The sequence below is a fragment of the Bos mutus genome, chromosome 3 (genome assembly GCF_027580195.1).
Source record: "Bos mutus isolate GX-2022 chromosome 3, NWIPB_WYAK_1.1, whole genome shotgun sequence".
In the NCBI taxonomy this organism is placed as follows: domain Eukaryota; kingdom Metazoa; phylum Chordata; class Mammalia; order Artiodactyla; family Bovidae; genus Bos; species Bos mutus.
Genome location: NC_091619.1, coordinates 90,391,998 through 90,409,359, shown reverse-complemented (window position 1 = coordinate 90,409,359; position 17,362 = coordinate 90,391,998). Strand labels below are relative to the sequence as shown.

General features: G+C 47.9%; 1 protein-coding gene across 1 annotated transcript in view; it reads right to left on the bottom strand.

Annotated features, from left to right (window-relative positions):
* Nucleotides 1-16,761, bottom strand: part of GLIS1 (GLIS family zinc finger 1) — a 259,783-nt gene extending 243,022 nt beyond the window's left edge. Inside the window, exons 1-2 of the mRNA XM_070364757.1 lie at nt 16,709-16,761; nt 15,420-15,723 (exon numbers count right to left, since the gene is read on the bottom strand). Of these exons, the coding sequence (XP_070220858.1) occupies nt 15,420-15,681 (262 nt within the window). The 5' untranslated portion in view covers nt 15,682-15,723; nt 16,709-16,761. The remainder of the gene's footprint in view (nt 1-15,419; nt 15,724-16,708) is intronic.
* Nucleotides 16,762-17,362: the final 601 nt, after the last annotated feature.

Sequence of the window (17,362 nt, the reverse complement as noted above, 5' to 3'; positions counted from 1 at the left end):
GAGCAACAACAGGGGTGATTTCTATCTAAACATCTATGCAAGATGTCATCAGGGGGCCATGTGCATGATTCCAGCTTCAGAGGTGTACCTGCATGAACCACCTGCCCTCTCTGGACTGCTTCCTGGGGAATCAGCAGAACACACCCACTACAGATGGGCCATTCAAACACTACTTTTCCAGGAAGGCTGCCCTGATCTCTCTCTTGTCAGTGCTAGCCTGTGAGCTCTCTGAGAGCCAGCAGACCCTAGGATTCATGTCTGCATCCTCAGTAGGAGCCAGGCCCGGTAACCAACATGCTGGCCCCACCTCCAAGCTGTTACGTTCATCTGCCTGTCCTCTTGACTGGATGCTCCCAAAGCTGATGCTGAGCTTGGGTTATACCCACTTCTCCAGAGTCTAACAGAGAACCTAGCATATGATAGGGTTCTAGGAAATGTTTGCTGAACAAATGAATAAATTAAAGAAAGATACTCTAAACTAGCACTATCAAACCAAACTTTCTCTGGTAATGGAAATGTTCTATATTTGCTGCCCAATAGGTAGCCACTGGGCTTACCAGGTGGCCACAGTGGTAAAGAACCTGCCTGCCAATGCAGGAGACACAAGAGATGAGGGTTTGATTCCTGGGTGGGGAAGATCCCCTGGAGGAGGGCATGGTAACCCACCCTAGTATTCTTGCCTGGAGAAGTCCATGGACAGAGGAACCTGGTAGGCTACAGTCCAAAAGTCCGAAAAAGAGTCGGACACGACTGAGCGACTAAGCATGCAGCACACACACATGGTAGCCACTAGCCACATGGGTAGTGAAAGCCACTGAGCACTGAAATGTTGCCAGTAGTCTCTTTTATTTAATTGTAAATTAATTTAAATAGCCATAAATTCTTCCGTAAGAATGCTTACATACAGGATAATTATAAGATTACAGAGATGATCCATTTTAAAAAAGAGAGATGACTCAACGTCTTATAGCACTCAAAAGATGATCATGGCAAGATACTGAAAATGAGGAGGGGGAAGAGAAGGAAGGTCCCCAACCACCCCCAAGCCTGTACCTACCTGGCTGATATCACACAATGGGAACCTACTTGTCTCCATAGCTCCCTGGCCAACAGCTCTGCTGTATTCTGGGTACAAAGCAGCCAGAGTCATTGAGAGAATAAAAGACTGGGATGAGTGAGAAGGGAAGTGTGTGGGTCTGGGAGAGGAAAGACTCTGAAGGGGTTGCAAAAGGTAAACTCTGGCCTTTTTTATCACCAGAGATAAGGAGAGAGGGTATTCCCTCCAAGAAAAAAGCTTATGCAAGCAGGGACTAGCAACAGGTGCAGGAAAAGAGCTAGCAAAGTTGTCCCCAACCCCAGGACTGGGTAATCCGTGTGGCTCCACCACCAGTGTCCAGAGCAGAAGGCTGCTCTGCACACCCATGTTCCCGCCCATCCTCAGATTCTCACATTAGGCTTGCAAGGGAGCTAGCTAGCAAATATTTCCATCTTATAAGCTGGCAAACCACGGTTCTGTGAGATCATCCGAGGTCGCAGGTCTCAGACTGTCTGGAGCTGAGAAGTCCGCTGAGGACAGTGAGCCAGGTGATGAGTTGGTGAAGTCACACAGATGAGGACTGGAGACCTGGCCAGGCTGGGAGGGAACCTGCACACACTGTCGTCTGGCCCTGCTGACTTCGAGCTCAGTGCAGGTAAGGGCTCTGTGTGTTAGACCACGATGGTGTCCCAGGGCCCAATCAGTACCTGGGACATAGTAGCCATTCAATATACTGATGAACAGACAAAGCAACAACCAAACCCGGATTATAGCCATCTGTTTTCAGGATACTTTGTCACCTGTGTGGGTGCTCAGTCGTATCTGACTCCTTGTGAACCCATGGACTGTAGCCCGCCAAGGTCCTCTGTCCATGGGATTCTCCAAGCAAGAATACTGGAGTGGGTTGCCATGCCCTCCTCAAGGGGATCTTCCCGACCCAGGGATTGAACTCACATTTCCTCCGTTTCCTGCATTGGCAGGCAGATTCTTTGCCATCAAGCCACCTGGATAAAGCCAATACTTCATTCCTTGTGCTCCTGACAATTGGCCAGGCAGACATCACTGTCCAAGGCTCAGACATACAGAGCCACTCTGGGTTGCTGTCCTGAAAATCTGCTTGGGGAATTGCCCAGGAAGCCACATGTTGACTGCAGAAGGACAGATTAATTCCTCTGGGGACCTGCAATCATTCTCTTCTCTGGTCCACACTCCTCCTGCAAGTCGGAGAGGCAGTTATTACAGACCCTGCTCCACAGAGCTCACAGTCTCGTTGGGGAGGAAGCATCCATAAAAGTTGACTATTCAATGGGAAAAAACTGACAAAGGGCAGCAGAAGATGAAGGAGAGAAACAGTAATTCTGGCTGGAGGAGGCAGTTTCTCAACCGTGATGAATGGGGAAGATTGGAGCCAAGGCATTCGAGTTTAGAGGACCTGGGGGAAGGTCCAGAGAGGAGGCAAGGTGTGAGAAAGGGCAGGGTCTTGGAGTCAGGCCTGCAGCTACCACTCAACAGCTCTAGAATTTTGGGCAAGTCATTCAGCCTTAGTTTTTCTCATCTGTAAAATGGGGGTGATGATACTTCACAAGGAGTAAGTGGCTCCGCAGAATATCTGCTCAAGCAGGGCCCAAGAAATTGAAGCCTCCCCAGGGCTGAAGAGCCCCACCGGTGTGGGGATGTGAGAGGAGAAAAGGGGCACCATCTTAAGTGTAAGAGGTAGAAGCAAGGGAATTCAGCTGGATATTAGAGTTTGAAGGCAACTCCCAACCCAACTAACCAGGGACAGGGGGAGGGAGGTCTGTACCTCCTGACCCACCCCAGAAACACCCACTCCTGCCAGATACCAGAGCCACTGCAGCTTGAATGAATGTCCTGGACTGACCCCAGGGCCAGGACTTGTCAGATAACTGTGCTGATGCAGCCCACACCCACCTGAGCAAGGGAGGTGGACAGCTCCTAACCTTCCTCCAACCCAAGTGAAGTCAAGATGCCAGCCAGTCAGATCTGTGAACTCCAGCACTGAGATTAGGATCTCAGTCTATGAAACCCTGAAGTACTTGTTCTTTAATTTTTCCAAATAAATAGAAAGAACAAAATCAGGACTTCCTTGGCGGTTCAGTGGCTAGGTTAAGACTCCAAGCTCCCAACACAGGGGCCCTGGTTTCGATCCCTGGCCAGGGAACTAGATCCCGCAACTAAGACCCAGCACAGCCAAATAAGTAAATGAATAAAATATTTTTAAAAAAAGAAAGAAAGAAAGAACAAAACATCAAAATAAGGGGGTGGGGTACTGAGACATAGAGGAGAAACACCATCAAACCAAGTCAGGCTTGGGGACCTAGGCCCAGCTCTGCCACTCAGTAGGAGCAGTAATAACAGCTCACCTTTGTCACATACCTACTGTGACAAAGGCACATACGTGCCAGCCCCTGAGCTAGGTGCTCTACAGACTCATCACTTAATCCTCACCTTAATCCCCTCATCAACTCTATGAGATAGACTTTATCTCCATTTCACAAATGAAGAAAATGGGGGCTCAGAGTCCAGTGAACTTGCCCAAGGTCCAGCAAATGGTATAGTTGAGGTCTGAACTCAGTTCTGACTCCAAAAGCCATGTGACCACCTTTGCACAAGCCATATGACCTCTCTGAACCTTAGTCTTCCCATCTGTTCATAGGGGGATGGAATGAATAATAACGATTTGGGCAGAGCTCTACAGTTTACAAGCTCAAACCACTACAGTACCCAGAGAGGAGCCAGGAAGCCAACACAATCCCTGGGGTCCATCTAAGCCTGTCCTGGAGTGGGGATCAAGGTGTATACAGCCATCTCCACCCCAGCAGGGCAACTGAGTGCTGGCTCCTGGTTCTCATTTCCAAGGTTCTTCTTCATCTTAGAGGAATCTGAGTCAGATGTGTTGCAACCACCAATAACTGCTCTTTAAACCACAGGATGGGAGAAGGCAATGGCACCCCACTCCAGTACTCTTGCCTAGAAAATCCCATGGACGGAGGAGCCTGGTAGGCTCCAGTCCATGGGGTCGCTAGAGTCGGACACGACTAAGCGACTTCACTTTCACTTTTCACTTTCATGCACTGGAGAAGGAAATGGCAACCCACTCCAGTGTTCTTGCCTGGAGAATCCCAGGGACAGAGGAGCCTGGTCGGCTGCCGTCTATGGGGTCGCACAGAGTCGGACACGACTGAAGCGACTTAGCAGCAGCAGCAGCAAACCACAGGATGAGACACTCTTGAAAGCACCTGGGACTCTGCCTAGAAGGGAGGGCAGGTATGTGGCAGGGAGTGCCTACAATCCAGGCCAGTCACTGCAGGACAGCATTTGGCCCCTTACTCTTCTACCTGACACCACTCCGCCTGGCCACAGCCTAGAAGGGTCTGTGACTATGGAAGCCAACTCCTCCCAGAAAGGAGAGGAAACGGAGGCCCAGACAGAGGAGAAGACTTGCCCAACGAATGTGACCCAGAAGAGCAGCGCGGACCTCACGGTGAAAAGCCCCAAGACAGTGTGGAAAGAAAACAGGGCTGTTTCTGCATGTGAGAACTCCTTGCACACCTACTGGAGTTTCGCATGTGCCGAGAGCTTACTATATGTTCAAACTTGTAGGAGAAACAAAAACATCAAACTTCTCCTTTCATGGTGACAAGCTCCTTGAGGGCAGAGACTGGACTGGACTCCATTCCCAAACTTCCCTGACATCCACTTTGATCCAGGCCCTGTGCTAGGCACAGGGGTGCAGGAATAATGAGACTCTGCCCTGCCCTCAAGGACACAGTAAGTAAATGGAAAATTGCCACAGGACGTGTCCTGTGCTACAGATGAAGGAAGGAGAGGGTTGTGGGTGCCAGAGGCCTAGCATCACCAGGCTGCGGGAGAACAGGAAGGCTTCCAGAAAGAGGTGGCATCTGAGCTGCGTCTTAAGATTAAGTAGGAGTCAGACCGGTGAAAAGGAAGGGAAGGAAGGCCCTTCCAGGAGATTTGGTTTATCAAACGTTTGCATAACAGCAATAACAATAAAATTCCAACATTAATTGAGCATCTGACCATGTGCCAGTCTCTGTATTTAAGCACATTTACATATACAAGTATTAACTCATTTCATTCACATAAAAATCTTTTGAGACCATTACAACTATTATTCCCATTTTACAGATAAGAATATTGAGACCCAAAGAGCTTAATAACTTGCCCAAGATCCCCAAGTTGGTACCTAGAACCAGAGTTCAAACCTAGTGGTCTGGTTCCACATTACAGCCCCAACCAGCACCCTCTATCCTTCTCAGATACGTATTTGTGAGACAAGGTGCTGGACATAAGGCTACAAAGATAGATATTTGAATATTAACTATTTTATATTCTAAAAATTATTTAAAGAGGCACACAAATGAATAAAAATAAGCTCACAGTGTGTAAGGACGGAAGGACACATAAAGAGAAAATTCCAAGTTCGAAGCTTCATAAGGAAAAGTCTGATGCTGCTGCTCTGCTACTGCTAAGTCGCTTCAGTCGTGTCCGACTCTGTGCGACCCCATAGACGGTAGCCCACTAGGCTCCTCTGTCCCTGGGATTCTCCAGGCAAGAACACTGGAGTGGGTGGCCATTTCCTTCTCCCATGCATGAAAGTGAAAAGTGAAAGTGAAGTCGCTCAGTCGTGTCTGACTCTTAGCGACCCCATGGACTGCAGCCCACCAGGCTCCTCCGTCCATGGGATTTTCCAGGCAAGAGTACTGGAGTGGGTTGACATTGCCTTCTCCACTGCTGCTGCTGAAGGACAAGCAAATAAGACATTAGGAAGAGATGGTAAACTTCCTGGTGGTCTGGCGGTTAAGAATCCGCCTTCCAATGCAGGGGATGCAAGTTCAATCCATGGTCAGGGAACTGAGGTCCCACAAGCCTCAGAGCAACTAAGTGTGAGTATTACAGCTACTGAGCTCACAGACCACAACTAGAGAGTCTGTGCACCACAACAAAAGATTCCACTGATGCAATGAAGCAACAAAGACCCGATGCAGCCAAATGAATTAATTTAAAAATAAATAAATTCATTTCCTTTAAAAAAAAAAAAAAAAGAAAGAGATGGAACTGGATTGGCCGGAAGGCTTTGAACACCAGACCAAGGTGCTCAGATTTTTCCCTCAGTCAACTAGCTGCTAATCTATAAGCCATGGAGAAGGCAATGGTACCCCACTCCAGTACTCTTACCTGGAAAATTCCATGGACTGAGGAGCCTGGTAGTCTGCAGTCTGTGGGGTCGCAAAGAGTCGGACATGACTAAGCGACTTTACTTACTTACTTAATCTACAAGCCAAGATATAATTTCAGGGAAGAGCGTGAAAGCATGTGCCAAAGACTATCTCTAGAACAAACCGATATCACTACAGATATGTGAGTGGTTGATAAAATACAAATCTCTTTAAAATAGCCCTTAAAACTAGTAACCTCCAGGTATCTTTTCCACCAGTAGATAAAAAATATAACAGCTATCATAGGGGATAGATTTTTGTCCCTATGTTTAGAAAACTTGGGATACCCTGCTGTCAGGGATGGGAAGTAACAAGAAGGCTTTAAGCAAGGAACTCTTTGGGGATTGAAGGTCTGGGAATTTTGCCCTCCACCCACACCTATACCTCCACCTCTCCAGGCTAGAAATCAACCATCTGAAGTCCCAAAGATGAGCTGAGCCCAGCCAAAAGCCCCAATGCAGAGACATTCTCACAAAGAGAGCTACGTAAGTACAAATGACTGTTTGATCAATCATTTGGCCTCAGCGTGGGATTTGGTTAGAATTAAAGCCATCTGGTTGGGAGGGGGAGGAGACAAGCAGGCGGGAAAATGACCCACCCCCTCCCCCCAAAAAGCATTGTTAAAATATAACGGGGGAAAAACAGTAAAGTCTCTGCTGTTATTTCAGCCTAAGCCACTTAATCCTTCAGCACATAAAGCAACTTATTTTATGACCTTTTCCCTTTAAAAAGTAAATCAGAAGACGCTGCCTTGAATTCAGATATCTCTGAAACACACTACTCATCCCTCCCAGTGAAATATCCTGTTTCATAAACCTTCTTCGAGATACTTGAAACTGCAGATCACTAAATGCCTAGCTTTAGGCATCTGACATTCCAGAGAATTAATATTTAAACTTATTATAGGAAAAAAGAATTGAGTTTGGTTGAAGCATGAAATATTTAATAGTGTCTCCAAATTAGAAACCCTATTTTGTTTCGCGTTGGAAATGCCAACGTTATTACCTGGGCTTTGCACTCAAATAAGATAAAATGCACGGGCGGTCTTGAGATTAAACACACAATTACAGCCGTTTTCTCCAGAGAGAAGGGGAGCGAGACAGGTTTGGGGAGTGGAAGCGATTGGGTTTCATTTTTACGATACACTTAAAATTATATTATCATTCTCTGCCTGGAGGGTTGGACTTGAGAGGGTTGAAGCTACTTAACCACTGAAAACTGTGTCAAGATCGGTGAATCCACAGAGCCCTATTCACAGGCTGGTGAAGCCGTCTATGTCTTGGAACGGGCCCGCTGCTGGGCAAAACCCCGGGGAACTTTCTCTACTCACTAGGACAAAAGTATTAAGTGGTTTGGGATAAAAATTAAGCTTCAATTGACACAGTGGATCCTGGCAGCCTCTGCCGGCACGTGTAATTTATTTACAGGGTTGGAAAGTCGGCAAAATACATCATCAACTCTTATACAAACTTCTATTAGGTATTAAATACCCAAGCCTCAGAGAAGTAATTCATATAGTCCAACAACGTTCCAAAATAAACCCAATCTCCAACCCTCCGGAGAGCTTAAAACAGCAAATGGGATCTGTGTTTTTAAAGCCGAGTTTATAATACTCCCTGGTTTCTTGCTAAAGCTTTGCCATCAAACCTGTTACTTAAAAACAAAAGCAACAACATCTAAGAGAGTAATCCGGTTGCTAAAAAAGACATAAATAGGAAGAGGCTGAGCCACAGGCAACCAGGCCATCCTTGACACGTCTTCTGGCTCTCGCTTTCACACGCGGGGTCAACATCTAAAGGCAAAGGACCTTTGGGCAAGCCGAAAGCCTCCTACAATTTCCACTTCAGAAAAAATATGACCCCTTGAGAACGTCCACGTTCACATACGTTCTCACAAACACATACACACCCCCGTGCAAGGCCACAGACCCAAGCCAACAGTGGGACCTCCTCCTTCCAGAGAGGGGCATTTGACTCATTCATCATTTGACACAAAAGACCCATTTCCCACAAACTCTAGTTCACTCTGATCCCTGGCTTGCTCTCCCCCACAAGCCTTTCTTCATCCCACCAGGCGTTTAATAAGAAATAATTAGTTAATAGATCTCCAGCCATCATGCCCAGTGAAGCATGCATTCTACACACCAAGTGTAGTGGGATCATGAGGAATTCTCTTCAAACAGAAGTCTTCGCAACCAGCAGAAGGGGGATCACAGCCAGGGCCTGGGCAACAGAGCTCCCACGCACAGTATGACAGGCTCAAATGGGGACTTGAACCTGCAGTAACCAGTGGGGTGTGTGTATGCTGCTTCTGAGAGGGGTCTGCCTCCTGGGCCTCCAGTCTCAGGCTCCTTGCCTGAGGACCCCCATGTCACAACTGGGAACCACTGTCCTTTCCCCATTTCTGCAACCGAGAGTAGTGGGGAGAGCCCCAGTGGAGGCAGAGTCTCCCCTTAAAGTCACACCTCAGCCTGTGAGCTGAGACTGCAGTCTGCCCAAGGGACTGGTTGTCTGTACCTGCCTGTGGCCTTCCACTGCTGTCCCCCAGGGTTCGGAGACACACGCTAGAGCCACCACGACTCTTAGCTGCTGCATGGGTTTTAAAAGCTGTAGCTGAGAGCTCTGTGCTCTAGAGTAGCAGTCCCCTACCTTTTTGGTGCCAGGGACCTGTCTCGTGGAAGACGATTTTTCCACGGACCAGGAGAAACGCAGGGTGGTCTGGCGATGATTCAAGCGCATCACATTTATTGTGCACATTATTTCTATTATTACATCAGCTCCACCTCAGATCATCAGGTGTTAGATCCCAGAGGCTGAGGATCCCTGCTTCAGAAGGAGAGCACCGGCTTCGCTGTCAGACAGAGCTGGGTTCAAATCCCAGGCTCTGCTATCTACTTTCTGTACAGTGAGTCACTGCAAATTAAATATGGAGCTCACTGTTTAGACAAATTGCTCAACTTTTCCAAGCCTCATTTCCCTGATCTGTAAATTCAGAATAATGCCTCCTTTTCTCATAGGGTTATTGGGCTTTATTAAATGCAATGACAGCTATGAACTGCTTGACCTGGCACAGAGTAGGTGCTCAGTAAAGGTTAGTTGACATCTCTTCTTCTTCTGGTTCCTTCTGTGGTCAGCTTCAGGAGTCAAGAGTTCCAAGAAGAGGTCAAGTTGAGAACCAGACCTTTTTCTGTACTCTATATCCTTCCGAACTGCCCCAGCTGAGTTCACAAGGAATCCTTGAGCAACGGAGCAGGAAGGGACTACAGGTCATCCCAACCAAGTGCTTCCCATTTTACAGATGGGGAAACCGAGGCTTAGAGCCAAGGGCTGGGCCCACATGCATTGAGTCTGTACAATGGTGTGTGTGTTTGCTCCAGACAGGGCTAACCATAACCACCAAAAAAATTCAGGCCATACAGGAAATGCATTATTCAGTGAATGGACTGAAGGCTCCTCTCAGTGCATCTGACTCAAATGCTGACTTTAAAAACACAGCTCGTAATGCTAACACAATCCGCCTCGACCCACCGGAAACCTTCTGAAGGAATAACCCTTTAGAGTTAAGGGGACGACGGAGAAAAGAAGAAAACAGATGCTTCAAGTGACTTTAAACTAAAAGACCACTGGGTCAGGGTTGTATTTTTTCCACCCCATCCCATCCCAGGCCTCTGTTTTCTTTCAGTTTCTTATAAGGCTTTGGACACCAAAGCAGCCACAAAACTTCCCCCCTATTCCACTCTTTCTGCTTCCCTTAACTCAGTAACTCAGCTATCAGTCCCGGACTTTGCTTCTAATGCTGAAAGCATTTTTTTTTTTTCATTGTAAACTATTAAGTCGGGCAGCGGCTGTTGATAAACAAGAAGTCCGTTTTTAAACTGCTAGAATCATTAGCACAGGGAAGGCGAGCAGCACAAATATTTCAGGAGTTTGCTCTTTTTTCCTGGCCCTAGTATCACAGCTGGGCTTTCTGCATGTTGCAGTTGAATTTTTCAAAGCCCAGGGCAGAATTTGTTTCATTTCTTCTCCCCCTTGAACTGAATGTCTTTGTTTCTTTAAACACAAAAAATAAACTACCCCCTACCAGAAGAAACAACACAAGTCTCCAGGTCCAAATTAACTGCAACTAAAATCTGTATTAGGAAAAAAAATTAGCAAACCACACAGTCTAATTTAACTTTGAATATAATCATAGATATAAGGTGAAGTTGTTGAAGTACAACCATATCAGCTTCAAAACAGAGAATTCTTTTCTAGGAAAATTGAGAGAAAGAAGGGAAATTATCTTCCCTATGCAAAAGTCCCAGTTAGTGACTGGTCCATTTACAAATAAAGTTGGTATTTATTTGTTTGGTTTTTTTTTTTTCCTATTCCTATCCAAAAAAGGATGGAAAACCCCATTCCAAACTTTAGTTTCTCCCCTTTTCTAGGATGTTTGCCAAACTCCACAAAATAAAACCGAAGAAAATGATGATAATTATGCAACATTCAGAACAAAGAACATAAGAATATATTTTTTTAAATGATTCATTGTGCACTTTTGCCTGTAATGGGATTTTAACGCACTGTAAAAATAAGCGTGCTGGCTCACTTAGCTTCTCACGCAACTGTAACGCAGGGAGATGAAGAACTTAAAGATGGGGTGAGTTTTGGTTTTTTTCTGAAGGAGGAGATGTGTGAAGGAAAACCATGGTGTATAAAGAAACATGTTTTTTAATCAGAGGTGGAGCAACACAGCCTATGGATATAATTCCGCAGCTAAGACAGTCCCGAGACCTCAGCCCAGCCTAGCACTACAGGTAAACAAGTCCGCAATAAGGAAGCCTAGGTAAGTTACGATCTCACGTGCTGGTTCCCTTTCCATTTTGCACGCCGGGTCTTAGCAGCTTCTACAGAGCTTGGGAGGCAAAAAGGGAAGAGAAATTCTAGCCACCCAAGATTCTTTGGGAATTGTATTTCCGCTACATGTCTATAAAAGATTTGTCGGATACATAATTCTTATGACTGTAGACGCAACATGCTCCTACCTTATTTGTGTACCCACACACATACATGTTTCTCTTTGTCTCACTGAGCCTGACATTTGGCCAGCAGGTTTTTCTCCCCCTTATTTGAAACCTCAAGCACTGAAGAAATTTGGATCTGATTATTTCCGGATCACAGGACCAGCACTTTAAAATGGATGAAATGCAAGCAAATTGCCCACTAGAGCCGGAGGGGGTAAATGCTTTCAAAATAACTCATACCTTTCTATTATGGATGTGCTGGCCTCTCCAAAATCTCCCCAGAACATCACAGTGGCTTCTGATTCAAATGAAGAAACTCTACAAGGTAATGCCAACCAAAACCGTCATGTCTTACTCTCCACCTCCAGTCCCTAATGCGCCTGCTCACAACCTACAACTGCAGTCCTTCTTTGTTTTCATTTTTAAAGAAAAAATACATATACTTTTTCTTTAAGTTACAAGATTGACTGCTTTGGGAATTTTTAGCCACAGTATGATCGCTGTTAACAACGGCAGGGTCCACATTTGTCATGATCATCAGCCTCCTTTTTATTTGCTAGGATGTGTCCAGTCTCATCACACAGTGAAAAGGGTCCATTGAGTTGCTGAGAATTATCTGGTTTGGTCTGAGAGCAGCAATTCTGGTCAGACAGAATCATTTGGTAAACTAAGAAGTTTTCTAACGATGGCACAGATACTCGTTACCAAATTCCGAAGATTCGAGACAGAAGAAATACCAACAGCAAAAATAGTTTAAATTCTCTGGGAACGCTTGGGAAGCCGTCATGAACGCCAGCTCTCAGCCACCAACACACACACATATAAGGCACTAGTTGTGAAATGGGAAGCCTTAGAAACTGCCACTTACTGTCTGTAGCCTTAAGCACATCCTTGAAGCTGAATGTCTTCATCAATAAAATGGGAACCACAGTAGTAAGAGCCAGAATCTGCCTGCAGATACAAACTGCAAAGAGCTTTTACATCTGTCCCCTCAGAACAGCCCACGAGGTAGGCAGGGCTCAGCTGGCATGAAGGCTGATGAAAGAACGTGTGCGGGACACAAGCTGAAAACTGTAAAGCCTTGTGCACAGAGAGCAAGCTTCACCGAGTCAGCGCCACAGAGCTGACCGCCTCCATAAAGTCCAGATGTTTACCTTCTTTCCTTGTCAGAACTTCCACAAGCAGAGTGTTGGGTGTTTAATAAAAAGAAAGAAAAAGCGCAGCATCTGGTAATTTGGCCTTTTCAGCTGTTTGGAATCTGGATAAACGGGACTCTGCCATAAACAGATCATGATTCTTATTGTAAATGATGACAATGTTAGTCCATGACGTTGCACCATCCCCAGTGCCTCCTGACTCCAGATCTGGAAATGCAGAGGACCCTGACATTTAAGGATAAGCTGCTGGGTTCGAGAGCTCACGCTCCGCCTCAGTTTAGGGTCTGTCCGAGAAACAAGAAGGCAGAGCATCTGAAACCTGATTCCAAACCAAGCAATACTGTCGTCTCTCCGGTCACCGGGGAAGCACTGGCCACAAAAGACCTGAAGCTTGGCTCCTCTCAGCTTCTCTGGCTAGGACACCAGTTAAAAGTCGTGAAAGTCAACAATTTAAAAAAAATCAAACCTTTCTCCCTCCTCGCCCTACCCTCTTTGTCTCAAATAGAGCTGACCATAACAGTGCCCTACACGAATTAATAAACGCGAACCCTTCTTCCTTTTTAGTTTATATTCTTACAACTGTTTCATTTTCCCTTGGGAAGGAAGCATTATTACCTCTCGTGCAAATGAAAAACCAGCGGTTGAGAACGTTAAACACATCACAAGAGCCGTCTCCAAAATAACCAGGCACTGAGGTGGCCCTTTGACACCTTATATCACTAATACTCTCCTCAGTTTTTCTGTCTCACGGTAGATTTACAAATGAGGAAACTAAGGCTCAGAGAAGGAAATAACTTCCCCCAGTCCCACGGATCCTAGGTGGCAGGGTCTTAAAATTTCCAGCACGGTCAATAAATATTTTTCAGTTGGTATTCTTGTCTTCTGTTTCCAGTAAGCCTGAGACTTGGAGCTAGACACCAAATATTCAAAGGGTTATGAGGTCTAGGGAGTATCTGGGTGGGAACAGGGGCAGCAAGAAGGTTTCTTTTATGGCCTGTTTGAGCAGGCTGCGCAGCTCTGATTTTCTCTCAGGCCACTATATAGCTTGACTACAGGGGAAAAAATTGCCTAGAAAGACAGAAGCCGAGTCAGAAGCCTCTTCAAGCCTAGGTCCATAAGCTATGGGCTGGCCAGAGACCCCCACCCAGCAGGCCTCAGTTTCCTCATCTTAAATGGGTATGACAAATCTGACCCCCACCAGCCTCACTGGAAGCTGTGAAGAAAACAGAAGCCTCTTACAAAAAGCTTAATCAGTACAACCATCTTAAGGTACAAAGAAAGAGGTGCTTCCTCCCATTCTTTTACCCTCCTCTGCCCTTTCCAAACACAAAAAAGATCTCGTATTTTAGACACTGGGGGCATGTGGATAAAAATAATTGGGGTTTAGGAGAATGGACGTCAGAAGATTGTACATAACTAATGCATACACATGAAAGGTCTCTAACCACAGCTTTGGATGTCAGAAAGTTGCACACAACGAAAGCATCCACATGAAAGGTCTCTAACCAGGGCTTGGAACAAAGGCTATGTTTGGGAGAGCAATTTATTAGGTCTGCAGAGAACTGAGATCTTCAGTTGACAGCTATTTTTTTTTAAACACAAAATGTTGCAAGAGGGTATCTATTTAAGGGAGGATTGTCTACAGGAGGGGGGCAAGTGAGGGAGCTCTGGGCTGCAAATATTACTCATGTCTTGCTGCACAGCCTTCCTCTCTTCCTAGTAAAAGGGAATCTCATGTGCGTATTCCAACAGTAATACGCTAAAGCATTTTCCTCTATATCCTTTACAAATGACCTCTATCTCTTGGAGAAGAGACTGAATTTAAAACAACAGCCAAGAAATAGTGCTCTCCTACAAAGTCAGGTATTTTCATTAAAAAGCAAAAAGTATTTATGTTTATTTCACTTTACCAGTCTTTGAATTAGAGAGTTTTTTTTTACCCTAAAGGCACTCTCATCCCTAAAAGTAAGCCACCCTACCATTTCTAAGTTGCCAATTGATGCTAAAGTGATGATGCCTATAAAGCCATTAAACAAACTTTTTTTCTTCCTTAAGAATTAGCTGGAAATAGAACCAAGAGGTCCCAAACAATGAAATAATAAAAAACCAAAGCTTTGCTTTTTCCCAGGGGAAAAAAGTAGATGAGGGGAAAGATACAGTGCCTCAACAATTTCCCCAATTTCTGGTTAATTATCTGTCAGTGTGAAACTTATAAATAATGGCTCAATAATAATTAACTGTGATGAGAAGAACATGCTCATGAGAATCCAGCCTCATCACTGACTTTGACCCATTAATTATACTGGAGCCTGCACCTTATACCCACCAGCCTCACTGGGTAGAGGACAGGTATTACAGACTAACTTTTGACCAAAGACTATGCTTTTGAAGCATCAAGTACATAACAGCCATTGTTAAAGTCAGGACTTCACTCAGGCTAGACTACAGATTCATAAAATTTTCCATCAGGAATCCAGAAATCATCTGGTATAATTAATTCCTTACTTGACAGATCGGGAAACTGAGGTCCCAAAAAGGGGAGAGGGGGCTGGCTGAAGGCTTCTGGTTTTTGTTACTGAGGAAGACTGGAATACTTCAAAGTATGCCGTTAGCAGGTTCAGAGACAGACATACTCGAGTTGCTACTCATCCTAATTTATAATAAGGTTTTGACAAATTTCACACAACTTTTATCAGAAACATACAGAAGCAAAATTATGTAATCTGAGCTTTCTAAACACACATCTCCCCCACAAATAGGCTTACTGAGTTTAAATTAGGTGCTTCCTAAACAGTCACCGTTTCAGAATGACAAGCGAGTCCCAAACAACTTGAGAGAAAACTGATGAACTTTGGAGAAAGTTCTACCAAGTGCTTGGGAAGATTCCTACAAAGGCCTGCCGTGGAATCAGACTACCCAAATCTCTCCACGCCCGTGGCCAGGCACGTCGGCGGGGCCATACTTACCCTTCCCGGCGGCAGTGGCGGAGGCCTTGGACGGACCGTAGTCTCGGGGACTCCGGGGCCGGAGGAGGTCGTGGGCGCGCGGTGGCGCGGGAGGCCGGGGCAGCAAGTCACGCGGACCCCCCTCCCCGCAGCCCCCGCCGCTCACGGTGACCCTGAAGGCCATGTGCGGGCCGAGGCCAGCGGGCCCCCGGCCGGGACCTGGAGCGCCGGGGGCCTCCTTCGGCCTCTTGTCTGAGTGCGCCTCGGCCACTTCGCAGTGCATGGCGCCGGGGCGGGGCGCACCGCTGGGGGTCTCGCCGGGCTTCTGCGGAGGGGAGAAAGCACAGGCGCGTCAGAATGAGCGGAGCGATCCCCTTCTGGTCCAGGGGGCGATGTTTGAGCAGGTCACCATCCCTCCGTTTATTCCTCCTTAGCGCCACCACACTCACCCTAACGTGACAAACCTACCTGATCCACGGAAAAGTCCCCTCCAGGGCGCAGGAACATCTAGCATGTCCTTCCCCGACTCGCGGAAGGCCCAGCTACCCAATCTGCCCCCATCCAGTCCTCTTTGGACGAAGGGGAAACTGAGGCCTGGAGAAGGGAGAGCGCCTGTGCGCGTCACCCAGTGGGACACGGAGCTGACGGCAGAGATTCCCGGAGCAGGGTACTGGCAAAGCCGCGGAGACTACTCGGAATGGGTCACGGGCTGCACACCTCGCCTCGTGGGCGCTCTGGGATCCGGCTGAGCGCAGGGACAGCCGACTACGCACCCGCAGGCCCGTGGGCAGACCCTCTGAGATACCACCACCACACAAGCTGCGAAAAGGGAGTCGGCGGATGTGTGCTCACTCCCGCAACGTGAACCCATACACGCACCGAGACGCACACTCCCACGCGCAGCGGAGAAAACCAACCGATCGCGCGTGCAAACCTGCAAAAAGTCGACAGCCCGTGCACTCCCGCTCCCACGCACACCAAACACACCCCGCAAATGCACACTCGGGGACAAGACGTGCCATACATTCTACTTTCACTCACCAGCTCAGACTCTCAGAAACACTAGTAGCTGCAGTCTCACGGTCACCACGCGCGAGCGCTGGGTGCCCCTCCACAGAGCCTTGGGCCTTCCATCATCCCTCCTGGAAAACGGACCCGGGGCCCCAAACTCTCCCTTCCCCTCGTGCTCCCCGCGCGATCCCCAAACTCCCCAATTCACCATCCTGGGACACCAGCCTTGGCCGTCGGCCGGGCGCCCTCCCCCTTCCCGGGCCGCGGGCCGCACCCCCTCTCACCTCGCCCCCACTCACCTCGCGGCGGCTGCTGCAGCTCGCTCGCGGGGCGCACGGCTCGGCGCGCCTCCACTGGCGCGGCAGCCCCAGCGGCCGCAGCTTCCAGCGGGGCGGCATCCCGGAGGCGGGGGCGGGGCCTCAGCCTGCCTGACAGCCTCTCCAGCCACTAACTCGCTGCGGCCGCCCCGCCGAGGCCAATCGCGGAGCGAGGGCGGGGCCTCCGCGGCTGCGGGCCAGGGCCAGCCGCGCGCGAGGCACGCCGGAGGGTTTGACAGGCGGCGGCCGGTGGCGCTGGGTGCTGCTCGGGCCCCGCTCCGCCCGCTGCCTATCAGGGATAGCCCGCCGGGCGGCGCCCCGGGCTGCAAAGCCTGGGCTCTGTAGTCGGGGCTGGGCCGGCCAGTGGGGCGAGAGGCACTCCGTATCAGGAGAGCCGAATCAACCTGTCTCTTCGCCTCTCCGAGGCTGAGACAAGACCCTTCGTCCCTCTTCCAGCGTCAGTTTTCTCCTGGTCAAATGGGACCCGCCAAGCCTGCTAACGTGGAGGCAGTGCAAGTAAAAGTGCTTTCAAAGTTTCCTTGCAGAATACAACCTGCTCCCACAGATTTCTCAGCGGGTCAGCAGCGAAGTTGGGACCCCAATCCAGGACTTTCAGACTACTTTTCTTAAGTTTCT